Here is a 27,597-nt window from a genome sequence, read left to right on the forward strand (position 1 = left end):
AATCTGTAACACAACAGAAGTTCAGTGCACATAAACTACTTTCAAAATGGCTGAAACTAGTATAAATAAACCTGGATGGATGTAGTATCAGACTTGATTTAGATTAAATTGGTTTATTTAACTTCTGTCCCAGATCCCCCACAGATTCAAGTTAATTCAGAGTCCTACAGCATGCCAGGATGCTTTGCACCTCCTCCAAAAGTCCCCTCTCTCAGGGTGGGTGGGCTAGCCTTGGCCCAAGCTGTCTGCTCCAGCCTTGCAGGAAAGCGTGCTCTAGTGCCCCCCGCCTTCTGGCCTGGGCCACTGTGGCTGCATTTCTGGAATCAAAAGTCAATATCTGTTCACTTGCTTATTGGTTTGATTTACATAGCTTAGGCTAACCCTCAGCAAATTTGCAGATGACACCAAACTGGGGGGAGTAGTAGATATGCTGGAGGGTAGGTCTATGATTCAGAGTGACCTGGACAAATTGGAGGATTGGGCCAAAAGAAATCTCATGAGGTTCAACAAGGACAAGTGCCAGGTTCTGCACTTAGGATGGAAAAATCCCATGCAGTGGTACAGGCTGAGGGCTGACTGGCTGGGCAGGAGCTCTGCAGAAAAGGACCTGGGGGTTACTGTGCACAATAAGATGAATGAGCCAGCAGTGTGCCCCTGTTACTAAGAAGGCTAATGGCATACTAGGCTGCATTGGTAGGAGTGCTGCCAGCAGGTCAAGGGAAGTGATTCTTCTTCTCTGTTCTGAACGGGTGCAGCCACATCTGGAGTACTGTGCTCAGTTCACTATAGAAAGAATGTGGACAACTTGGAGAGAGTCCAGCTGAGGGCAATGAAGATGGTGAGGGGGCTGAGAGACATGACTTCTGAGGAGAGAGTGAGAGAACTGGGCTTATTTAATCCAGAGAAGAGAAGACTGAGAGGGGATTTAATAAACAGCCTTCAACTACTTGAAGAGGGGTTTGAAAGGCAATGGAACTAGACTGTTCTTAGCGGTGACAGATAACAGAACAAGGAGTAATGGTTTCAAGTTGCAGCAAGGGAAGTTTAGGTTACATATTTGGAAGAATTTTCTCACTAGGATGGCAGTAAAACACTGGTACAGGTTACCCAGAGAGGTTGTAGACTCTTCATCCTTGGAGGTTTTTAAGACCCGGCTAGACAAAGCCTTCGCTGGAATGATCTAGTTGGGGATGGTCCTGCTTTGAGCAGGGGGTTGGACTAGATGACCTCCTGAGGTCTCTTCCAATCCTAATTTTCTATGATTCTGCCTTGGGATTTTTTACTATCTGCACTTACCAATAATGTCATCAAGCCCAACTCCCTGCTCAAGACAGGACTGTTTGTGACTATACCATTCAAGTCAAGTGTTAGTCTAACATGCTCTAAAAGACTTCCAAGGATGGAGATTCCACTATCTTTCCAGGTAACCCGCTCTAATGCTTAACTACCCTCATAGTTAAAAATATTTTTCTTATATCAAACCTAGATTTCCCTGATGCAATTTAACACCATGGGGACTTGTCTGGTCCCCTTCAGTTACAGAAAACAGTCTACCACTATCTTCCACATAACCACCCTCATGTATTTGAAGACTATTATCAAATCTCTCCCCCCCCCCCGCCTTCTTTTCTTCAGATTAAATAATCCAAGTTCTTTCATCATTTCCTCATAAATCGTGTTCCCAGGACTCTAAGAGAGTTTTAAGATCCTCTTAAGACTAGATTACCATTCATCTTTTGCTAATTTGTGTTCTATGACACAAATGGGAAAAACAGTTAGAAGGAAATTTAACCAAAATTAAGATTCAAGTCCACATTTTGAAGGTGAAAAGCTACTCCCATTTAGCTATTATCTTCTGTTTTCAGAACTATTCTCTGAGTAATATTGGAAACTATTTCTTATAGTTGTGAATACACAAAATTTACATTAAATTGGAACTTTTCAGATAAGGTTGGGGTGATTTGGGAGAAATTTCTAAGAAATTATGTTCCATCATGTGATGGTGGAAGAATAAATGTTTAGTTAAGATTACTAAATGCACCAATTCCCTTAAGAAATTTATTTGCACTATACCATATTCCCCTGCCACATGCCTTTCTGTGCCTGCACCCCAATTCTTGCCTCCCCCCCTCACCACTGCCTGATCCCTGACACCTGTCTCCCATGTCTGCCCCAACATATAATTATCCCATTTACATGGCAGCAACTGAGAGAAATGAGGGAAGAGATTTGCCCACAGTTATGCAGCAGGCCAGTGGCAGAGCCACAAACTGAAGCCAAGTTTTCTGAGTTGTGATACAGTGTCCCATCAACTAAGCCAGGACTATCCAACTTGTAGCCTGAATGCAGATCATGAAAACCAGCTCCTGAATGCAGATCATGAAAACCTGGTCACCACTCCCCTCATTGCTCTGGCTGCAGTAATAGCTAGGGTCTCTGGGATCCCCCTCCCATGGGGTGGGACAGGGCGGTACAGCACAATGCAGCCCATAGTGTTGGGGGAACCAATGGCCTGGGGCCAGGAGCATAGGCAAGATTCAGTGCAGCAGGAGATCTGGGAGTGGGAGCCAGGGCAGCCACATGTCGTGGTGCAGCAGAGGGGAGGGGAAGAGGGGGCATGCAGCATGTAGCCCAGGACCTATCTAGTGCAGGCCCTGGCCACTTAAAATTTAGACAGCCTTGAACTAAGTTATATTGCCTCTAAGCACAATTACTTAGCAGGACAAAGCCAACAGACTCACAGGATCTGGATAGCAAGACAACCACTTGGGTTCCCTTTCATACTTTTTATTTTAGGTAGCAGAGATACAGAAAGCAATAGATTTTTATTTTTAAAGAAAGATCCTTAAAAATGTGTAAATTAGTATATGAATCATTCTCCTTCCTACCATCAAATGCAGTTTATCTAAATTGCAAGTGGAACTAAACTCTTCCTGCTACATAAAACCTTCACAACTGTTACCCAACACATGAAGACTATTTCATAGCAAGAATTCCACGTCAAGTCCAATTATTTGTTATGCTTTAAAGACAAGTCTATGAGAGGAAATTGCAAATGCAATGATTTTCAGGAAGAGGCAAGAGTTTCTTTGGGTGATATCTTTTATTGAACCAACTATGTAGTTGGGATAAAGTCTGATAAGTTTTCAAATGTAAGATATTCTTTGTCGGGTCTCTGATTACAGGAGGCCAGGCATAGCAAGTGAAGCACAGCACAGAGGAGGGGCTGAGACAAATTCTCAGGAGTAGCAGACACACAAATCCTTGCCTCTCAAACTTCCTGGACTACAGTGGCTACATCATTACTCTTACATTACTATAACATGGCTGATTTTCAGCTACAGTTTTGACCAGTGTTGGGCAAAATGGTGGATCTGGCCAGCATCTGGACTCCATTTCCTAGCAGCCCCTGCACATGTGGCTGGGCCAGTTTCCATGGAGAGCCCAGCAGCAGCTGTGCTGTGATAGTGCAGGGCCAGCATTTCTGTGGAGACAGGCCCCCAGCAGCACTGGTAGAGTACATGGCAGGGCATGGCGCTGCTCCGGGGCCCAGCTGGGATCTTGCAGGGGCAACAGCATGGTCCACAGCCAGGGAAAAGCCATGATCTGCAGCCTGCATGCCCCGGGAAGGGGCTTTTGGGAAATGGAGTCCACTGTTGGCCACCATGGGCTGGACTTTACCAGCCCCTGGTTTTGGCCATTGCCTTTCAGCAGTACTATATCCATTTTAGTATCCAAAGTGAAACTGCAAGTTTATAAGTGAAAAAATGAAATACAAAACATTTTTCTGTATAGCATTTAAAATGGGAAAAAGTTTTGGAAAGTTAAATATACAAACTTTGACAAAAATTATCACAAAACTTGTTCAAAACATTTGTCAAAAGACACTTTTTCAGTCTCTTTCTTGAGTAGGCTTTTATTATGGGAATATGACTTCTTTCTGTCAGGCACTCAATGGCAAATGGTTTATTCATGTGGACTTGTGTTTGTTGCTTATTCAGAGTTACTGTCAGTCAGAATTTGAGAACTGTCTGTTACAATCATATATCAGTTAATCTGTCCTTATTTTTCATTTTAATTATCTACAACAAGAATACATTTTCAATTATTACATGTGTTATGAAGGCTCTTTATACCTTTAAATTTTTATGAGTAATTTCCAATAAAACGGCCTAAATTCAGTTCTATATGTGTCACGGCGGGGTCCTCCAGGAGGGCTGTGATCTCCTTAAGGCTCCCTTCCTCCATGCCAAGTCGGCCCAAGGGCACCCTCGTATTCTCGCCTGCCATGTCTTTGATGTTCACATAAGGTTGGGAGGCTGCCTTATGTCTCCTTGGACATGGTTATTTCTGGCCCCGTGAATTCCTGGACCCCTTATGGGTTCTGCTCTACCATGGGAGCTTCCTGGGCACCCTAGCCTTATGGGCTATGCGTGGCTCCAACCACCCCTTATACCACGCCCCAAGCCTTGCAGTTGGACTAGATGTTGTTCAGTCTCTTCGTCTACTCTCATGCCCAGCTCTTGGGCCTTCTCTGTACTGCCGCCCGGCTCCCGGACCTTCTCTGTACTGCCGCCCGGCTCCCGGACCTTCTCTGTACTGCCGCCCCCTCCTGTGGCTCTCTATGCCCACTCTGGGCCTTCTTGGTACCGCCGCCCTCTCTCCTGGGCCTTCTTAAGGATACCGCCCCTCTCTTGGGGCCCTCTCTCTAGTGCCGCCACTTTCCTGGGGCTCTCTATGCCAACACTGGGTCTTCTCTATAATGCTGCCCCTTTCCTGGGGGTCTCTGTGCCCACTCTGGGCTCTCCCCATAATATCGCTCCTCTCCTGGGGCTCTCTGTGCCCACTCTAGGCCTTCCCCCCGTAATGTCGCCCCCTCTCCTGAGGCTCTCTGTGCCCACTCTGGGGCCTTCTCTGTGAAGCCGCCCCTCTCCTGGGGACTTCTGTGCCCACTCTGGGACTTCTCAGTCAAGCCACCTGTCTCTTGGGCCCACCGCACTACTACCCCCTTTCTCCAGGGCTCACCGCACTACTACCCCCTCTCTCCAGGGTTCACCGCAGTGCTACGCCTGTCTCCGAGGTTTACCGCAGTGCTATGCCCTTCCTCAGGGGCTCACCACGCCTGCACTGGGGCTTCTCAGTAGTACCCCCTTCTCTGGGGCTCGCCACACCCACACTGGGCTTCTCAGTAGTGCCCCTCCTGGGGCTGGGGTCTATGCACCCCGTACACCGTGCCCTTACTGGTGCTGGGGCGCCCACACCACTGTGGGTCCCCTATGAGTATGCTGCACCCTCACCGACGCTGGGGCCCCCACATCACTGTGGGTCCCTATGAGTCTGCTGTGCTCTCACTGGCGCCGGGGTCCCCACGCTGCTGTGGGTTCCCCATGAGGCCTCCTCCAACCCCTAATAGCCTCACCCAAGCCACCGGTGTAATAAATAACAACAAAGCAAAACACAATCCTCTTGGCTACAACTTAACCATAAGCCACCTGGCTATAACAACATTGCTCGGACATCTTTGAGCTGCCATCCTTTACTCTGCTTGAGAAGTATCTGCAGTTCTCACATCTTAACTCCAGAAGCTCCTGCCTCTCTGGCTGCTGGCAGGGAACTGCCAGCCTGGCCTCAGCCCCTGGGCCTTATGAGGGCCAGGCCCTGCCCCTTCCAGTCAGCTGACCTCCTAGTTGCCCTGGGCAACCCACAGCTGTGCTCCTTATTCCCTGCCAGGGCTCTCTCCCTGGCAGTTTCCCCTCTCTAGGAGCAGGGCACCTCCGTGCTCTGTGACAATATGCAATGTGCATCATTATATGGCCACTGACAAACAGGAAAAGTACAGTATAATGAGACCTTACATTTTTGCTGTTTTTCTATACAGGTTACTAGTATATTTTTCAATTTAATAACTTTCAACTGAACTTCAATGTTGCTTTTAGTCTTTAGTTCTTTAGCTTATTAATTCTGATGTGGAGAATATTTTTACAGTTTATAGTGTCTAGCACAATGGCCTCTGTAACTGACAAAGATCCCAATATGCTACTATAAAGTAAATATTAAATAAACCAGTCAAGCAACCATGCCTGAACCTGAGCATTTTCATTTTTTTCCAGAGATTAATTAATGGTCCTAAAATGCAATTTTAGTTAAACCCATCTCATAACTATCATGGAATACATTGTCCTTTATATTCTTCTGTAAAAAGTTACATATTCATGTCCAAAACACATTAAGAAAAACAGCCCTGCTTTACAGTCTGACAGTATTGTTTGTAGAGATTGAATCTAGGAATTCTGAATCTGAAAGCATAAGTTTTCCACAAAATAGTTCCACTGGTGGAACTAAAAGACTGGACCCTATTAGCTTGGAAGCAACTGTTTTACTGTAAGTGATCCTGCATTTTCACTAAACCTATATTTGCAAAGTAATAGCCCAGGGGAAATTACATGACACTTAAAATATACATTAACAATAGTCTTGATGGAGGCAGATCTGAGGTGCACAAAGTATTGCTGTATGAAAGGAGACTGTTTCCCATAGTGGGACGTCACACTGATACATGAAATTAGGAAATCCTGAAGTACTGTGGCCACATTTATAAGTTCCCAAATGCTGTTTCTTACCACCACAGTTGTCATTTCACATCAACTGATATATTTCAACTTTGCAAACATGATTCTATTTAGTTCTCTCTCTCATTTACTATTCTAATTTTGGTCCTTTACTTCATTTCCTTGTATCATGTTACCTTTACTTTTTGCTAAATTAGGCTCTTTGCTAATTTTAGGTTATTTGGGGTGGAGGTTGCATATTTATTTCTATTTCTTTCTGTAAAACACTCAATATGCTTTTGGGTTCTGTAAAAAAAGAAGGTAATTTGTACATGTTAAAATCAACAACTTGGAAATGAGAAATGATTTAGGAACTGTTGCTTCTCCTCAATAAAATAAAACTTCTATCTTCCTCATAAAAATTAGCAACTGTGAACTTGCATATTATTCAAGGTAAATTCAAAAGCTCATAAAAAATTCTTGTCATATGAAAGCGACCCATCCATGGATATACATAATACATTAATCCAGGGGTTGTCAACCAGGGGTACACATCACCCACCATCCTGCGCTGCTGCCTCCCAGGAGCAGGGCAGTGGTGGGGCCGGGGGGGGAGGGGGGGGAAGGCAAGCGGCTCCCCTTTGCAGGCTGCATAGGTCCTGCCCGGCTCCACTAGAAGTGTACCCAGAAGGGGTACACTCGTTAAAAAAGGTTGAAAATGCCTGCATTACTCAATTAATTGAGTCTACTGGAACATGGTAATTACTGTGCTCCAGCAGCCTCCCGCATCTTGTGTCTCAGTTTCCCCACGGTTCAAAATGGCCATGGGGCACTTTATCTAAAGCTCGTTGAACACTGATACACAAGATGCTGTGGTGCTTTAATAAGAGCAGCTCTTGGAGCTGCTTTAATTAAAGCGCAGCCCCCCACCCCTGGGGAACATGTAAAACTGTCCATAAATATTTTGTCACAAGAAGTACAACATCAAAACACTTCTGCCTATTCATTTATAATTGAGGCTAAGGGGACAAGCCCTAAAACCCCCCCAAACCCAAATCTTGAAATAGATTATCATAGACAACATGCATATCAGCTTCAATGAGAAAATACTGAGGTTCCAAAAGGAATTGAACTCCTTGCCTTGAACTCACTCACTCAGGCTGAAGACCATGTGACTAATGGTAGATTAGAATCTACTAATGGTAGATTCAAAGGAAACTCTCCCCCCCAAAATGGCTCGTCATATTAAACTCGGTGTATTCCTGTGCCAAGCCCCACTCATGCCCAGAACAGACAGCATGCTACTCCCAGCTTGCCCAATGTCTGTAAAGATTGGGTGCTTTAGTAAGGCTTTTTGGCATTCTAATAGCCAACTGAATCAGCTTTACCTAAAAGCACCCAACCTTTATAGATGCTGCAGAGCTGGGCTGAAGTAATGCACTGCTTCTTCAGGTAAAGCATGTTTTTTGTTTGTTTGTTTTACTTCTGCAAGCAGCCCTAGATGTGTTCAGCAAAAAAATCAAAAAAATCACACCAAACAATTAGTTCAACATTTAAATTTATTTCAGGCAGAAACATGTTTCATGTACTGAAATGTCTAGAGTGCAGGGACAGTTATCAGGTGGTTTAGCTGCTAGGTGATCTTATATGTTACTTCTCTGATGGAACAAGAATCAGTTCATGCTACACTGTGGTCTGCCTGATCTCATCCCGATTATTCATCATGCTGACTCTTTTTAGAAAAGACTGCCATTATATATGAAACATCCTTGTGTGCATTAAAGTGCAGTCAATATCCTTTTCCTGTGGAAATTTTAAATATTCACTTTATAGCATGTAATATTTTATTGGTATGGAGTACTTCTAAAACACTGTTATTTTAACACAAACTGCATAAAAATAAAGCAGACAAAGCAAATTATTCTGATAGTTATTAAAACCCTTAAGTTTAAACCAAAATCTTCATACGGCCACAGCACTAGATCACTTGAATTAGCTTGAATACTTCAGATCAAGAGAAATACTGACTGAATTACCTTAAAGATAAATGTCCTATAAGAGATTCAGATATATAGTTTTATTTCCAGCTGGTGCGGACCATTACAATTTGGATTTTTATATTCCAGAGGAAAGTGACCTGTGGCAGAAATTGTTTGTGATCAGAATGACAATGAGAAGTAATTAAAAATGGCTGCTTGAAGAGCTGTGCTTCAGTGAACTACTCCAAATAAAATTGCACTTTTAGAGGTTTGCACCTCAACCATTCACTGCTTGAAGAGTTGATTTGTTGACTATTTACTGTATTGTCAACAGAACATTTTAAAAATAGGATAAAAATGTACTTTGCAACAAAAGTAGGGTTGTTTTGTAATGCTGCAAGAGTACAAGACACTTTATGTTGTCATTGGTAACAATTATGTATTCAGGTCTTTACGATACAAAATGATTAAGTTGGTGCCAATAAGTGTGAGTTTTTTCTCAACGGTATTCAATTTTCTTCAGTTACGTAGCAATTGTACCTGCTGACAGAAGGGAGAGGTGTTTGCCAAATGGGAGTTTATTATAACCAGCCTTTCACCTGGTTTACTTATCTTTCTTCTTTACATGTAGACTTCTGTCTATATCACAGAATTTACATGCAATCTGATATCAATGACAGCCTCTGGTTCAGAATCACAGGGCTGAATTCACAATAATAGGTTAGAAGTAATATGTGGTAATGGATGTACAATAAAGCAATCAATGTTTTTTTGGGGGGGTTAAAGGAATGTTACTGCAACAGTGGCAGCTCTAGCTCTGGCCCAGGGCACATGCAGTGGCAGTAGTGGCTCCAGCTCTTGCCCAGGGCATGCAGTGGCTTTAGAAAAGGACAGTGCTGGGACCAGCGACAAAGGAGGTAGGGCAAGTGCACAGTGGTGGTTGCAATGAGCCAAGTGGCCATCTTGTATCCACAGCTGTATCACTATGTCCACCAGGGCCCAAGGGCCCCATGTTCTACAGTAGGCCACTCCTCCAGCCACACCCCCAAACTTCCTATTGCTCATCAGTAGCTTGGCAGGCTGAACAGAGCAACTCCACAGGCATATCCAGCCCATAGGCCCTATGTTTGACATCCCTGCAATACAGGAACATGAAGGCGTAAGTAGAGTGTGATAGCTGACATGTGCTCCTAAGCAACAGCTCCACCACCCACTTAGTAAAACAGCTTAGTATGTTTGTCCTTTCTCTCAGATTGAATGTCTGGGCTATGAACTTCTTCTCCCTTTCATTTCTGAACTGTGTTAAAGTGACAGCCCCAGCTGTCTTGGGCACCTTCAACCCTTTCACTCTAGGGTGACCAGTAAAGTAAAGTAGATTAAAGTGACCCAAAAACAGTATCTTTAAAATAAAGCGTTATATCTTCATTTCCTCAAGGACAGAAAATATGTATAGTAAAGTACAAAAAATAAAACAGTACCCCTCTCCCATATAACTCAGTCTTACTCATATCCCAATCTTAACTTGCCAGTTTTGTTTTTTTTTAAGTTCCCCTCAACCCAGTTAACCTCCATTTCTGGCTGGAAGAAACAGACTATTCTGGTTGCAACCTGATTGCTGGCTGTGTATTTCCTGACCAGCCTGTCAACATTCATAGATCACAGATGTTCCTTGGGTAACAGCTCACCAGTCAACGTACAGCAAAAACTGTGTTAACCAGCATTTTACTAGCGAAAAAGCTCTACTAACCGGCATCTGAGGGCCGCAGCAAAAGTGAAACCGGAAGTCCCACTTCTGGGGACTTCCGGTTTCGCCGCCATGAGCCAAGTTCTTCTTTGTCACTTCTTTGGCCTACGGCCTGGAGCAAAGCAGCCTGCGCAGAACCCCCCTTCCTGTCCCCCGGCACACTGATCCCGGGGAGTGCACTAGACAGTGCACATTTGATTTACTGGCATATTTGATTAACCGGCATCCCCCATTCCCGGGGGATGCCAGATAACAGAGCTTTTACTGTACCATCTTTCCTGTGGCTCAGGATGCTCTTGTCTTAGTGTTACCTTTGATGTCTATTCTTAGCCTTAGCAAGACAGCTATGGGTGTGGACAGATGATGCAACACTGAAGCCAGTCCCAAATGTTGCTGATTGGGAACCCGTTCACAACTGTTGTGGCTCAGATGCATTCAAAGCTGTAGCACAGTCACCTTTTAAGTATCAATGTGCTGTGGCTCAAACACTAGGGGTAGGTGTGAGCACCCAGTCCAGTGTACTTGGGAGTGATGGGAGGGTAGTACTTGAACCCACCTTCAGGGACTCCCCAGGGTAGGTGACCTGTAACTGGGGATGTTTTCCCTCCTCTCCTAAACACAAGCTCATGAAAGTTCGGCAGCCTGAACCTGAGTAAATTCAGCAGTGTGCTTACTTGACTTGGGGAGCTTGGGAAGAAGGGAGAGCTTGCACTCAGTTTGGGGTTCCCAGAGGTTGGGGGATAATAAGGGGCTGCAGTCAAGTAGGAAATGAAGACACAGCTAGCTGTTAGAACTAAGCTTGTACTGAACAAACAATGTAAGGGAGCTCAGTGATGAAAGGTGCCAACAAAATGGGGGCAAAAAACAGTCAGTTGAGTAATGGTCATAAACCTGCCGGAGGGGGTAAGGAATGATGGAGTGTGTGATGCTGGAGAACCAATCAGACCCATGTCATGGAACACTTGGCATCCATATGTAGCATACCCAGTTCATGTACTCTTGACCCAGCGCACTGCGATTTTCCAGGTTCATTTTTTAACTATTTCAAGTCACTTTAAACCAGCTTAAAGGGCTTGGTACATCAGTTCACTTCAGGTTTAGACTGCATTTAAACTGGTCTAAGTGTTTTGTGTGTCCATACTAGGGGTGCACTGATAAAGATTTTTTTGACCAACACCAATGGCTGATTATTGACCAGCCATAACGGCTGATGCCAATCCAGTTGCTGATATGCAGCCTGGAAGCTTGGAGAGCAGCATCTGGCTGGTAAGTCTGTTGGGGGGAAGGGATGTGTGCACGTGTGGGGACACACACACACACACACACACACACACACACAGATTTAGGCCCCCGTGGTGAGGGAGGGAGTGGGGCTGGGGCAGGTGCCGTCCATCTGGGGTGTGGCAGCGTGCGGGATGGAGCTGGCAGCTCATCTGGGGAACAGGGAGGGGGGCAGCTCCTGCCACTGCGCACACCCCTGGGCGAGGCATGGGGGGGTGCCAGGCTCAGCTCCACGTCCCCCTCAGCTTGACGCTGAGACGCCGCGCTGCCGACCAGCTCTGCGACTCTACGGAGAGCTGGTTGTAAGTCCGCGCGGTCGTTAAACAGGTAGGTCGTTAAGTGAGGAGTACCTGTATTTATAAAACCACCAATAAGATGTACTTCAAGTCAGACTTTATAACACTTAAAAAGTGTGCACAGTACTTTTGTTATTAGCTATGAAAAATATAGCACAAATACTGGCTGATAATGTGACTGGAGATTTTTACTAGATTCATAATTTACATGTACTAAAATACATGACAAACTGCCTTAATTTGAGTGCTAATGGACATTTAGAGAAAAACACATTAACTTAATTATGTAAATGGTCATTTGTTAAACCACAACAGAAACAATTGCAAGAGAAATGAGACTACATTTACAGCCATTACAGAATACAAGTTCCCACCTTGTATATGGGGATATAAAGCTCTTGGGAATGTATTACCTCTCTGTGGGAATATATTACCCCTATATTACCTTTATGGGAATATATTTTCTCTTTATTACAGCAATAACAGCAATAATATATCATTTCAACAACTGGAGACATCTTGATTATTTAGGGTATAATAAAGATGTGCAGAGATGTAGCTAGGCATATTGGTACCGAAGGCATGTGAGGTGGGGGGGCGGGGGTAGTGGGTGCTGAGCAGTATAAGTGCAGGGCTGTGTGATTACCCCTTCATGTAGGGGTTGCTGCAGCGGTGGGAGCACGGCAAGCTGCCAAAACATGGGCCACTGCTGTGGTAGTAGTAGGTACAGGTTCTCTGGGGGCTGCCCCTCTAAATCAGCCTGGTGCTTGCCCACCCCTATTTACATTACTGAGGATGTTGACTTGGTAAAATGATAAATTTTTGGTAAAATGATAAAGTTTGGGGACCATCTATCCAAGGCAGAATGTCCTTTCTTTTGATTGGTAAAATGAACTGGAGCACTGAAGGTTTAAATAGAAGATACCTGGAGGCAAGACATAACTATGTCTTTGGAACTCCTTACCCAGAAGCATCCAATACAAACCTCTTTTTTTTTTTTGGCGTTCATATAGCTTTGGATACAGGTACGACAGAAAGAATGGTGTGTGGAATATTGTATTTCCACTTGTCAGGTATTTTAGTACGTATAAAAATTTTACAAACAGAAACATTTTATGTTGTAACAATACTATCATATGACCACTGAGGTAAAGTATTGTAAAGTATGAAATTGAAGATTACAGTAAGTGAACTTCATTAATTGGCCATGCCTTGGGAGACTCGTTTTCGGACCCAATATGAAGAGGATATCTATAGAGTTAAATACTCTAGCTCCAAAAAAGGATGTCCCTCCAATCAAAACAAAAGTTACTTTTGAAAGAATACAGAAACCAGTGGTATGTAAACACAAGAAATTGCATGTATGAAGGAGCTGTTCTTTTGATGAATGTTAATGAGGTCTGCTGGAAGTTGAAGCCTAGGTAGTTATTTTATGATAGTTCATGTAAAAAAGCTTTAAAAACAAGAATCTTCACTTTCAAAGGTTATTATAAAAATCACAGAAATATGGGGCTGAAGGGGCTCTCAGGAAATCATCAAATCTAATCCCTTGCACAAGACAGGGACAATACTATCTAAATCAGGCTAGCCAAAAGTCTGCTAAACCTGCGTTTATAAACTTCAAAGGAGAGGATTCCACTACCATTCCAGGTAATCTGTTCCAGAATTTAACTGCCCTCATAGTTACAAGATTCTTCTTAATAGTCTACTTAAATATCCCTTCTTGCAATTTAAGCTCATTATTCGTGTCCTATCTTCTGTGGACACAAAAAAGACTTGATAGCCATCCTCTTTATAACAACTGTTTTTGGGGGGTTCCCCCCACATTTGAGACCCATCAAATCCCCCACCCCATCAATATTCTCTTTTCTAGATAAAATAATCCCAGGACTTCCAACTTTCCCTAGTGTGCTGTGCCTATTGAAGATGTACACATTTCTTCTTGTTCTCTTCTGGGCTTGTTCCAATCTGTTACCAATCACTCAATCTGCTTGAGGATTTTAATAATCTAAACACATTTGGCATATGCAAGCTTTCCAATTATGAAAAAATATACTGTAATTACTATACACCTACAACATACAGTATGTAACACTACATTTTAAAATGGACATATTGTGTCAAATATATAGCATTATATTATACCATTTAAAATATACTCAAAAGTATGCATAAAGAAACCAAGAACAAAATATTTTAAAAGATGGATAAAACTAGATGACTTATTAAATACATATAGTAGCATGCAACTTTGTGACAAATTTAAACATAAGCATGAATTCTGGTTGGACATTTCCTGGGAAGTATTTGGAAATGCAAGTATAACATTCACATCCTTGTATTATACCAGTAATGATTAGAATCATTAGTTCACTAAGTTAGTGCAAATAAATAAATTAGTAAAATTGCTTTCACTACATATGGGTAAGCCAAGTCTATAACAATCACTATGATAAATTCTTTTTCTACTCTGTTTAGGCTTAGGACAATCCGGGAATAATTAAAACTTTACAAGCACTGCAGTAAAAGATAGGAAGCAAGAGGCCTTTATAGTTTCAACTGTAGTGAATCAGCATTTTTGAAAGCTAAGTAATTGCAAAATGATCAGCAGCTCTACAAATAATTACACGTAGCACCCAAAACAATGAGGGGATGCAAAAATAAAGACATCAAGGCCTGTACCTTGTGCTGGCAATGCTCGGTGATTCTGCTCCGAGTCTACATCTTTCTAGTTGACTAGCAACAATTTGCCTCTCCACCTCCAGTTCTTTGGTGAGTCTTTGAAACTGCAGCTCCTGTGATTTCAAAACAAAAATAAGGAATTCTGGGTGTTATAAGTTAGATGAGATACTATTAATCCAAGGATATCCAAGTTAAAAAAAATGAGTGTAGATCAATAATGAAACAGTCATTGTGCATTATGATTTTCCCTTGTAACAACTCTTCAATAGCTAAAATAGTCTATTGAAATAATACAGTATACATTTTATAGCTCTTTAAACCAAAGCTAGCATTATTTTCCCCCCCCATTAAAAAAAAGGAAAAAAGAAAAGAATAAAATGCTCAGCTATCTGTGGCATAAACAGGAGCCATTTATTATCTGTTGCTATATGATCTATGATTTCAGTTATTCCAGTATCTTCCTCTGCTGCTGCACTTTGACACATTGATTGAAACTTGAAAACATACTTAACTATGTCTGCAACTGTTGCACATTGGAGAATACTGCAGCTTGTCATTCTTAGCTACAAAACTTTAAGCCCTCAGCTGCAGTACATGGTGATTTTACATTAAAAAAACTTAAACACAATTGCAGTTTCAAAGTTGACAGAAATGTTGCATAGACATTCCTCCTCTTTTGACAGCTATAAAAAAAATTATAATTCCAGTACTTGTTATGTTTTCTCAGTTACACTTGCACCATCCCGCTCCAACAGCTTCAAATACAGTCATGTAAAACAATGGTAAGCAGAAAATTTAGGAGACTAAACCACAGCATTGCTTATTGTTATTAAAAGCTCGAGATTTCACAGAGAAATGATACTTTGGTCTGTGGTAGATCACTGAGGGAAATCAAATCATATTACAATAGGAGAAATTTTACTTTTACATAGATAGCTTTCATAAATGATCAAACAGGTGACATCAGAACATCAGTATTATTATTTTAAACGTATATGGTTTAACTTCTATATGCATTTTACATTCCGCAAGTGAACTGAAATGGGTTTTTAAAATATTAATAAATGTTCATTAATACATATTAATAAATGTGACCTGATAAAGAATGACTTGCATTCTAAAGGTTTAGAATCACAACCATTCCGTTGGTTCAATAAAAGATGTCATCCCAAAAAATCTTGCTGCTTGCAATAAATGTTTAAGCATCAGAATCCTAAACAGAATAGATATTTTTAAAAGGGTAATATAACAACTTTTGCCATGCAAGTGGGTTTGACACAGCCATGTTCTGTAGGAGTTTCAGACTGTGCTGCTGGAACTCCATTTTGTCTTGTTCAGCACACGGGCAGGTCTTTTAACAGTAGGGACATATTAACACTTCATTCTCTAAGTAAAAGCTAGTTGGGTACACTGAGGCCATATCCTCAGCCTGCTTCCAAAATGTGCCGATAGCTGCCTTGCAACAGAGGTTTGGCAAGCTGGTCAAATATGATTTTTTTTCTCCAAAAATTCTTAATGGAAAATTTGTGCTTCTTCTGTGTACTATTTGATCATATTAGCAATTTTTTGACTGATATTTGACCGGTCAGTTGACTGAACTTTATTTGACCAGTCAAATATCAAACCCTAATTATAACAATGTGAACACACAGTTAACAGAGAAATATTCCACTAAAACTCTTACTCCATCACACTGACAAGGGAAAATAGGCATTGGAGTCTACAGAACTTTCACTGGGATCCTCAAAGCCAACCAGAACAACTCTGGTACTTTTGGTAGTGGCAGCTTTGATACCAACAAACTCTCTACTAACCCTGGAGCAGGCAGAGCCAGGTTTGGAATATGCCATGACAATAGATATTAGACATTATAATCAGATGAAGAACCTGGTAAATATCCAAGTAACACACTAAGAATGAGTAGCCAGCAGGACATCATCCAGGTCCTGTCTCATTGGCTCGGGCAGTAAGAAAGATAGCAGACACTTCAGATTCCTCATACAGGAGACTATATACATGCATGGCCCAGCCGTACACTACTGCTTGGAAAAGATTCCAAATGCATGGGCATGAAGCACATGCACATACATCTACAATGGGATCCAAAATAGACACATGCTTAAAATATATCTTTTGACTGGCCTCTGGATATTCCTATTTGTGAGATTAACAAAGAGTACAACTGTGGAGCTCTGGTTGAATAAGGGCTATAAAACAACCAAAACAAAACCAGTTCAGTGCTGGTTGGAAGTTGAGAATATTATTAGAAAAGACTGCAATTTTACTTTGCTGAGAGTCTTTTGGAAATACAATATATTTTTGAACATATATTGAACTTAGGTAATATCTAAAAACCTTTTGAAAAAGAATGATGGAATCCAAGAAATGTTATCTGCAGATTCGTTGAATATATTATGACATCTCTAAGTGAGTAAATAACTGGAAAGTCTTAATAATGGTCTAAAAGCAAGTTGAAGAAAGATAAACCATCACCTGCACTGATGGAAACAGTAATGAGTGGAGGCTGGAAATGGAGACGATGAAAGATATTGTGCAAATTATATCTCCTGTATGAATTAGTTTACAGAAAATTAGCCTTTTGACCTTTCTCTCACATGCCTTAATAGATTACCTGTGGCTCTTATGAATGTCCTCTTCATAGATATGCGATATCATCATCTTACAAAAGGGCCAAGGGATTTACACAAGACCACGTCCAAAGAAAAAAACATGAATCATAGAAAATACCACCAAGGTAGCTAAGTATATATTTCACTATACTGTAGGTAGGAGGAATCCATTTTTCTTTCAAATGGCCATCAATGCAAAGCAATTACCTTAAGAAACCTGAGGGATACATACAGTAACCTTTTCATAACAAATCCAAGGATTTTTGTGGGGGAGTGGGGGTGGGAGGAGGGGCTTGTTTACTGCATCAGTTGTATAACCGATACTGATCTGGTCAACTGGGACACCTGTAAACTCAGGTAGTTGCGTCTATTGTTCCCAAATCACAGCACAGAACTCAATTATATGAGAGATCCTAAATTTGTTATAAGATGCTAAGAGGTGCTTTGTAACTCTTGACATTCAGGAGGTACAGTACTAGATAGTCTAGTTGATTCCTTAGATTTATGTGAACTGGTTAAGCAAGGGAACTGAACTGGGCAACACAAACTGCCTACAGTGTCCTGGGGCTACTGAATCTCCAAAGTTGATGCTGGACATGCACGTTATCAGCTTTAGTTAAATGGGTCTCAGGAGCTTTACCAGTGTGGGTTTGTAAAACAGCCATGAAAGAATGAAAAGAGCCCTGATATGTTAGGAAATAAGTAAAGCAACAAGGACAAACTCATCTGCACTACTGATGATTAAGGCCACTTTCCCTTTAACATTTTTCAGAATCCTACAGGATGATAGGGTGGGAAAAGGTGAACCCTGTTCTTCAGAAGATTCCACAACTCAGTGCCAGGTGGACCAAGCGGGAATATGCAGAGGTCATACAAAAGATGCAGAGCCACCAGAAAAGTAGCAGCCATGCCACTGCAGACCAAGATTGAACAGGCTCTGACCTGTCAAATATTCTTCAGCTTTCTGACAAGATGGGAATGATGTAAAAGAACACTTCCCCTAGTGCAAATTAAAACATCTGATATACATTAAAGCAGAACTGTCCAATTTCTAAGTAGCTGGGGGCTCCTTTGCATGGCGTCATAAACATGTAGCAGCCCTATGCCGATGCTTAGGGATGGGGTCAGCATTGGGACCCCAAGAATTCTGGTCCTGATGCTGAAAAACAACTGCTGGGACAGAAGATTACAAGGTTCCCTGGCAAATAGAGCTGAGAAGCTCCAGCTGTTGGGAACCTGGCAAGCCCTGAGCCTGGCCACCGTTCCTGTCTTGCCCTTGGGGGCCACATAACTAAGCACTTAAAAATGCCAGGTTTACAGGGAGCCAAGCTGAACCTGAACTTTTTAGATATCCCAAGGCATGGGAGGGGGAGAGGCTCCCCAATCCCAGAGTGTTGGTGCCTCAGGACTTCTAAAAGCCATGCGTGCAGCTGGAGTCATAGGCCAACAATCAGCTGCATAGATGGCCCAGGGTTTCAAACCCACTCTAACAGTTAGCTGATTTTCAGACCTGGTCTAGACAGTCCTGGGTGTGTTTGAGACCCAGGGCTGTGGGGGCCAGATCTTGAACTAGACCCAGGACTAACAGCTAGGTCTGACAATCAGCTGACCTCGCCCGGACATCCCCAAGTCTTGAACACTTCTGGGAGTGTTGTGGCTGCGGCCAACAATCAGCTGATTGTAAGAGCCAGCCCCAACAGCTCTGGGTCTGGAACCTTCAAGGATCTGAGCACAGCTCTAGTTTTGGGACAAAGCTGCCCTCTGCCCAATCTTCAGGATTGAGCTGGGGGCAGCTCAACAGCTGTGCGATTGGAATCAGAGGGATTTTATGCCCTGTCCCAAATGTTGTGCCCCCTGTGGCATAAAATTCCTCCAATCCTAATTGCATTTTAATGTTTTTCAGGGGCCAGACTTCTTTTCCAAAAGAGAATTACAAGTCTTTTAGTCTTGTAGAGACCTTTTGCAGAAGGCATTGACAGCACCATAAATTTTGGCTCACAACATCTCTTCAATTTTTTTGTTAGGAAATGATGAAAACACAAACACTTAAATGGAGATAGGTTGGCAGATGGCTGTACTTTGCTGCAGAACAATACAGAATTTTGTTGGGATACATTTTGCCTATTTGTTAGACAGATCTTTACCTGTATTCTATTAGTAACTATTAGTATTCTATTAGAATCCTAATTTATTTTAAAGTACACAAGTCTTGTATTTTGGTAAGAAAGATTTCTAAGTGCAGCCATTAAGGAAAAAATAGTCATCAAAATAACATTCACTGTTTTGCTTTGCTTTTCCCCCCCATAAGGTTGTAAGTGGAACTTGTACCCAACTGGCACAGGGTGGGGGCAGTGGGGGAAGGAGCAACCAGTAAGCAATTATTAATGCTAGAAACAAATGAGCTGACTTTCAAAGATACTGAAATCCACAGTTCACCAGATCTCTGAAAAAGGCCAAGAAATAATAATAATACATCTATATGAACTTCATTAAATCCTAAACCATATTAGTTAAATATTATATGTGCTGACTGGTTAGCCCTTCTAAAAAGGTTAAACATATGAATGAACTAAAAAGAATATAAATGTTAACCTCTTTTATATGCTTTTTGTTTCAGTTGAAATAATGTTCTCTTCATTTTAATACACTGACTTCACTAATTACAAAATATCACTAAACCAAGTCTGAAAGTACCCTCCCTTAATGTGTTCAGTGCCCTGACCAGCATATCTATGCAGGACAATAATATGGAGCTTTGGTAACCCTGATTTTGGCACTTCACTAGTTTAGTCAAAGGGTAAATACAGCGCATCCCTTTTCTTCACTGCCAATCTTAATATAAACACACAAGGCAGAGGCCAGCAAAAAATATTTTAAAATAGTATCTGTACAGCCAAAATGAGAAAGGTTGTTTTCTATCTCCAGACTTCTTCCACTGGACGGCAGAAAGTTCTTTGAGTGAAGAGATCCAATTTATGTTCTAAGCAGTACAGATACCCACCCCGCCCCCACCCCAAACTGTGATGATGATCTTGAACTGATTAATAAATGTTAACTTACAAAGTAAGACTTCTGAAAAAAATAGAATGTGTAGCATGCAACAGCTATACATATCTAATGATTCCTAAAATAACCACTATTAAAATGATTACTTACAGCAGAGGTAGGCAACGTATTTTGGCCGGTGTGCCGAAAAACACCACAATGCCTACCTCGGAAGGTGCCGGAGTGCTGGCATGGCAGAAAAACAAAATGAAGGCAAGGGGTACACAGCAGAATGCCCTGCTTGTACCCCTTGCCCCCCACCCAAAGCCCCTGCCCCCCCAGCCCAGGCTCTGTGGCTGCCAGCAGCTACCCTGGCTCTGGGTAGCTGCTGGAGCCTGGGCTGCTCCCAGCAGGGCTTGCAGCATCCCAGCTGCCTGCTGGGAGCAGCCAAGGATCCCGGCTGGCAGCAGCTCCCCAGAGCTGGGGCCAGTTGCAGCTGGGAGGCTCCAAACAGCTGTGCCCAGCTCCGGGCAGCTCCGGCATCAGCTCTTCACCGGTGAGTACAGACGCGCCTCAGAGCGGGCAGTGGGGAAGGGGCCTGAGGCAGTGCAGCCCCGGTCTCTCCCCCGCTCCCGGCACGGAGGTGATGAGCTCGGCACAGCTGTTTGTAGCCAGCCCGGGCTCTGGGCAGCTGCAGCAAGCAGAGGGCAGAGTACAAACAGCTGCGCCGGACTACACAGCTCCTTGCCGGCGGCGACTGTGCGCGCACCTTGGGGCGGACAGTGGGACAGCACAGCCCGCCCCGAGGCGCGCGCGAAGTTGCCACCAGCATGGAGCTGATGCCAGAGCTATACAGCCCAGCACAGCTGTTTGTTCTCTGGCCGCTGCTTGCTGCAGCTGCCCAGAGCCCAGGCTGGCTACAAACAGCTGCGCTGAGCTCATCACCTGCGTGCCGGGAGCGGGGAAGAGACCAGGGCTGTGCTGCCTCAGGCCCCTCCCCCACTGCCCGCTCCGAGGCGCGCCTGCACTCACCGGTGAGGAGCTGATGTCAGAGCCACCTGGAGCCCGGCACAGCTGTTTGGAGCCTCCCGGCTGCGGCCGGTCCCGGCTCTGGGGGGCTGCTGCCAGCCAGGATCCTGGGCTGCTCCCAGCAGGCAGCTGGGTCGCTGCACACCCTGCTGGGAGCAACCCGGGCTCCGTCGCTGGCAACAGCTACCTGGAGCTGGGGCTGGCTGCAGCGTGCCAAGCAAAATGGCCTTGTGTGCCACGCTCGGCACATGTGCCAGGGGTTGCTGACCCCTGACTTACAGACTCACTATTCATAATGCTTTAATCCTTAAATACAATAAACACCCATTCTAGACCTTCACATCAGTATTTGCATAGCCAAAACATTTACACACAACTGAATCTGATGGCAAAATCTGAGCCCGAGTTGCATGCTATATTATTCATATACTGACTGATTTTTTTCCCCTGCAGGAGTTATGGAAAATGCTCCTAGACATCATCTGTTTAGAGTATGCAACTGAAGCTGTTGATCTTGAAAATTCATAGGCTAAGGAGGATACTTAATAAATGAGTAGCCAGGGAAGGATTCTCCAAATCACAAAATTAACTAAACTTTTCATGACAGGGCTAACATGTAAGTGTACAAACACACAATCCCTACTCACAATATTAATAACCCCCCCCTCTTTATTTGTACCTACTATGAAAATATTTTCTTGAAGTTCTACAAGTATCTGAACCAGGCCTGGTGCAGTCCCAAGCCTGGGACCAACCATCAGCACTGGGTTATGCTGGGCTGCGGGCACCCAGCGCTCAATTTGCAGGATTATGATGTTGGGCACCCCCTGCACTGGCAAGTAGTAATGGTACAATTTGGATCTGATCCCAAAAATCTCTTGTCCTGACATGCATCTGTGGCATGGCAGGAAGTGTGATTATTGGGATTGCACCATTAAATCAACAGCCCAAGGCGCTGTAAATTCATGTCCTAGCAACCTAGATTACTTCACAGTGACTTCATATTGAAACTCAACTCATTAGCAGGCTTTTCTGTATCTACAGATCAAATCTCTACTGCTTCTTAATAAAAAGAGTCCCATAATGCACAGCATTCTTAATTTTACAACATAAAATTTTGGTAATATAAAATGCATGCCAAAAGTGACTTTATATTATTTAAAAGTAGAATGAAAATTAAGAACACCAAGCAATAATATGTTCTACAGAATAAAAACAAAAATAATCATTACAGAAATTATACTGTATTTGTATAGTTGCTAGTTTCAAGGAGAAAGTTGCCAAATTTTTCCCCCAAATCAAACAGAACTAGCTGATTCTAGACATGGGGAGATAAAAATTGTAATTAAAAAATGAATGCATTTAAACCACGTGCTTTAATTAAATTAAAATTATAAAAATTAAAAGGCAGAATAATGGTTATTATTATTTGATATTACATAGGCAAAGAAAGATTTATCATTAGTAAATAAAACATGGCATTGCTAAATTTTTGCACTGCTGGATATACTTCTCAAGTTTAAAAAAAAGTATTTTCATTTAACCAAGTGAGATCAACTGAATATTTTTTTAATTATAGAATTTACCTAGCAAATCTGAAACTTTTCCATGTTTATAATGGGAAATAATTTTCATTTCTGTAGTATAGTCAATAGAAAGGAAGATCCTTTTGAAGGCAACAACAGCTTCATTCACTGGACAAAGTCACAGAAGACGATTGGGAAGATTGTTTTTAAATATAAATTTATCTTGTCAAAATTGTTTATCAAAAGTCGGAAACATTGTTCACTGAAGTTTTCCTCTAAACTTTCCTTGCTACTGATTCCAATCTCAAATCTGGAATATTTTCTTAACATAAAAAATTTAATAATTGAAAAGCCGTAATTCACAAGATGCTATTGTTACTTTGAGAATAACAGTGCTCTACATTTAAGAATTCAACTTTATTCTTGGTATAAGCCAGGGGTAGACAATCGCCGTCATGGGTGCCAGAGCATGGCATGTGAGCCTTGGGGCAGACCATGGGGAAGGGGATGGGGCTGTGCTGCCACAAGAAGGATCAGGCACCTCACAGCTCCCCTGCTGTCCACCCTGGCACATAACATCTTACAAGCTCAGGTTGGGTTTTGGCACTCTGCCCAAAAATGTTGATGACTCCTGCTATAAGCATTGATACAGAGATCCTGGTCTAACCTCCATAGCTAACTCTTTTATCCTATCATATTATGTAAAGCACTGTGGCTATAAAAGAAAACTGGCTTATAACTTGGACAGGTGTATGCTGAAGCTCTTAAAGGATCAAGTACATAAAACTAAAGCTAGGTTCAGACATTCAGAAAGGTTAGGGGGAAGTTAGATCGTGTGAAAAATAGCCACCCAATCTCACTTAGTTTGCCTATGTGTTGACCTTCTATTTAAACCCTAGTTAGGTCAATCTAAGCACAAACTGTACAGAAGTTCCAGGAAGGTTAGAGAGGTGAAAAAAATGGCTGACCTGATTTAATTTAAGCCTGCCTTAGAGGTATTCCAAGTTAAATCGGGTACAGTGAGACCAATCCAGCTGAACTTTTGTATAGTTCCCAGCAGAGCCCGGGGGCTGGGAAAGCCCAGACACTGGCCCCAGTCCAGGAACTGCACTTTTCCTACACACCCCCCGGCACGGGACTATATTGAGCCTCTGAGCCCCTTCCCCCACCTCGAAACAACCTCCCCAGGTAAACCAGCCAGCCATGACCCCTACCCACCAAGCCCCAACTGATCCCACAAGCTGCTCCCAGTGCCAGTGTTAGCCAGTGCTGGAAGCCAATAAGTAAGCTGAGGTTGGGGAGAAGGGCAGGCAGAAGCAAGGGGTGGTTTGCTTCTCTGAGGGGAGTTTGTTCATCTGGGAGTGGATGAGGGGGGCAGTCATGGGACTAAAGATAGCCCCTGGACTATTCCCCCAATCCTGTCAACCCCCCCCCCCAAAGCCAAAAGCCCCCCCATCCATGTCTCCCTGATCTACCCACCCCTTGCCCCCAACCCTGACTTACTTCAATCAGGTTCCCAGGATGAGTGAACACTAGTAAAATCAGCCCTAGGCACAGTTTGCAGGACATGGGGCAGTTCAGCGGGATCGAGGGTAGCCTGGGGAAGGTGGGGACTGGGTAGGTTTGGCAGGAGCAGAAAATCTCACCAATCTTGCCAATCCCCCCAATCCTCCCAAACCCCGCCACATGCCCCATTAGCCCCCCGTTTCCACCAAACCCCTCTACTAGCCCCTTCCCCCTCCCTTGATTTGCCTTAGGTCAGATGGCCATTTTTAACCCGATATAACCTCCCCCTAACCTCCCTGAATGTTTGTATGTACCCTAAGTGGAGAAGGACTTAATTAGCTGATCTTTTTAGACAAAAGGTGGTCCTTGGGCCAGATGAGTGGTGTAAGGTCGGTCTGCAGCTGAACTGGAGTAGGGTCCAGGCTGACACAAGGGTCCGGCCCCACATTCTGGACTGAGCCTTGGCTCCAGTCCTGGCTCCACATGCCGCATGCTGGGTCAGGCACAGTGGCACATTGCACTCATGGCCCTGCCCCACATTCAGGGCCATGTTATCTGGCCCACAGGGCTTGGACATTTGGCAATGTGGCAAATGGTGGCAGGCCTACTTCCTGGTGCCAAATTTCTGGACCCACGGGGAGTACCATAGGCCAAATCCATGGCTCTGTCACCTAGATTTAACCCGCAGACCAGAGTTTGAGCACTTCTTTTAACACATTTTTTTCTCCAAAACTTTCAACTTTCATAAAGAGAAGAGGGAAAGGAAAACCCTGCATTTTCAGCTGAAACTTATCTGATCGCTGAGTTATCAGCTGGAAGTCTAAACAGGCCTTCAGACTGACCTATATCGAAAAGGCAACATATTACCCTCAAAAAGGAAGCAACTACCATGGCTATTCTTTTCAGTTATTTCCTAAAATCAACATCATCTCAGTCTGATCTGGCTTGAGCCTCAGCCAGCTTGCCCTGATCCATGCACCATTCCTGTAGAGAAAACAAGCAACTAAATCAATCTATCAAACCAGAACAGTATACTATACATAGGTCCTGAAGACACAACAAGAAGTGCATCCTCACTAGTCTTCTCAATGATCTTGTGAGTGAGTCAGCAGCCTTTTGGGAATTCTACAAGAGAACTCTGTGAGTAGGAATGGTTTCCTATCCTTACTTACATGCATATATATTCCCACATGCTCATGCACACATATATGCACACACGTACACACACGCAAAGCACAAACTAACTTCAATTGAAGTAGTTTATTAAAAAGTTATTTTGATACACTCATGATATACAGTTAAGTAAAAGTATATTTATTGCAATCATGAGTCTGAGCAATATAATCAAATAATGGTGTGAAATAGAGTTCCCAAAGGGCTTCATGACAAATGTATAGATAGAATACAATAGCCAGGAAATTATTCACCTTTTAATCAATTCAGAACAGATGCAACTAGAAGTACGTTATGAAAAGGCTCCGTTTGTTAAACAAAAAGGACAATGCCATGAACACAGACGTCTTCTTGAGTGATTTAAAACACACAAAAACCGTGCTAGTCATGTCAATGCTTGAAATAATCTACTGTTTCCCAAATCCTTAAGTATATGCGACTGAAAAATTTTTTTAAATTTTGGCAGATCATATTTTCAGACCCAAAAATCAAATTCAGATTGGCATTTTTGATCCATTTCAATTGTGACAACATTTTAGCTGCTGTTATCTGGAAAACGTCTAGAGAAAGTTGTGAAAGTTATATACTTTATACAAAATAGTTATTAGATTATATATTAAAATAAGCAAAATGATAGCAAATAATGATACCCATTTCATACAATTGCTCACACTTTTGTAATGGTATGAAGACGCATATACTCCAGTGGATGCTATGATGCAACGGTGCTCAACTGTCAGCCAATGAAGCTCTGTCATTCAGCCTGCAGGTCTCCCCATGGGTTTGGAAATTTGGTGGGAAGCGAACAGTGGCAGCACTAATTGCTGCTCCCTGCTTCTAAATTCCTGGACCTGTGGAAAGCCCTGCGGGCCGGATGTCATGGGTTAGCATGCAGAAGGACAGGTTCACAGGGTCGCTCTGAAGCTGGATCTGGCACACAGGCTAGGGACAGGCATTACACATAAACTGGCTTAAGTGATCAGCAACTGGTTTAAGCCTGTAACAGAACAGATGTTCAGTGCACATAAACCAGTTTGAAAATGGCTGAAACCAGTTTGAGATAAACCTGGTTGAATGTAGTATCAGACTTAACTGATTTGTGTCAAACCCGTTTATGAAACTTCTGTCCCAGACCCCTTGCTGGTTTAAGTTAAACCAGACTCCCCCAGCATCTCAGCATGCTCTCTGGGCTGGGCGGGGCACTCTGCTCCAAAGCAGAGCTGGCTCCTCCCCTCTGCTCCCTGGCTGCAGCTGAGTAGAGACTGCAGGCATCTGCTGGCTTCCCTCTGCTCTCCCCTCTCCACTCCCTACTAAGCAGGGATTATTCCCCTGTCCCCTCTGCCTTACACAGACCCCTCTCAGCATTAGCTAGCAGGCCACATGCTGGCTATGGTCCATGCTGTTGCAGATGGGACAAAAGCAGAATCAACATGTAGCTGGTAATGTCCCCCTGTTGTTTTCTTAATGGGTTGATAAACACTTATCGATTTCCTGCTGGGCTGGTCAGAAGGGGTGAGGGGGACACCTTAATCAGAGCATCCTGCCAGGGCCTGGCCTTGACCCCTCAGCTCAGCACTGTGGAAAGGAAGGGATGGCTGCTTTAGCAACCTCCGGCTTCTAGCCTGAGCTACTGCAGGCATATGCCTGCATTTCTGGGATGTCTGTGCAGTTACACAGTGATTCAGCCTAGCCAGGTTAGACTAACCTGCAAAGATTGAATCAATTCAGGCTCAGGCTTTTTGAATGTCTGTCCCTAACCACAGAGTCGGGCCGGCACGCTGGATCTAACCTGAGGATTAACCCTGTAATGGATCTGGCTGGAATGGCCCCATGCCACTCATCTAGCCCATGGCGTTGGAAGGCTGAGCACCACTGTTATAAAGCAATATAGTCAGACACCTGAGTACAGTGGATATTCCATCCAAAAGGTAGATAAGACCTATGCACAAAGAGGTAGGAGACTGTTTATTATTATACTGACTCGTAGAAACTAGGACTTTCTTCTACAAAGCTATTTATAGATATTAAGAGAGACCTGAATGTAAAAAGAAAGAAAAAGAACAATAACAAGAAAAAGGGATGTACCCGTTTAATTTTTCTCATGGTATATAAAAGCTTGACATACTGGCCTTTTAAAATTTATTTTCATCAACTTGCTTTACATTAAAATTAGAAGTCTCATCTACCCTGTTTTTCTAGAAAGATTATTAACAACTAA

The 27,597-nt window shown here is 43.1% G+C and overlaps 1 protein-coding gene across 5 annotated transcripts in view; it reads right to left on the reverse strand.

Moving 5' to 3' along the window:
* PKP4 (plakophilin 4) overlaps positions 1 to 27,597 on the reverse strand; it is a 187,145-nt gene that overhangs the window by 130,488 nt on the left and 29,060 nt on the right. For all 5 annotated transcript variants that reach the window (XM_025199920.1, XM_014518399.2, XM_014518401.2 and 2 more), the window contains exon 2: positions 14,531 to 14,643. In XM_025199920.1, coding sequence (XP_025055705.1) covers positions 14,531 to 14,643 — 113 coding nt within the window. The remainder of the gene's footprint in view (positions 1 to 14,530; positions 14,644 to 27,597) is intronic.

Source organism: Alligator sinensis, unplaced genomic scaffold, assembly GCF_000455745.1.
Source record: "Alligator sinensis unplaced genomic scaffold, ASM45574v1 scaffold389_1, whole genome shotgun sequence".
NCBI classification, from domain to species: Eukaryota; Metazoa; Chordata; order Crocodylia; family Alligatoridae; genus Alligator; species Alligator sinensis.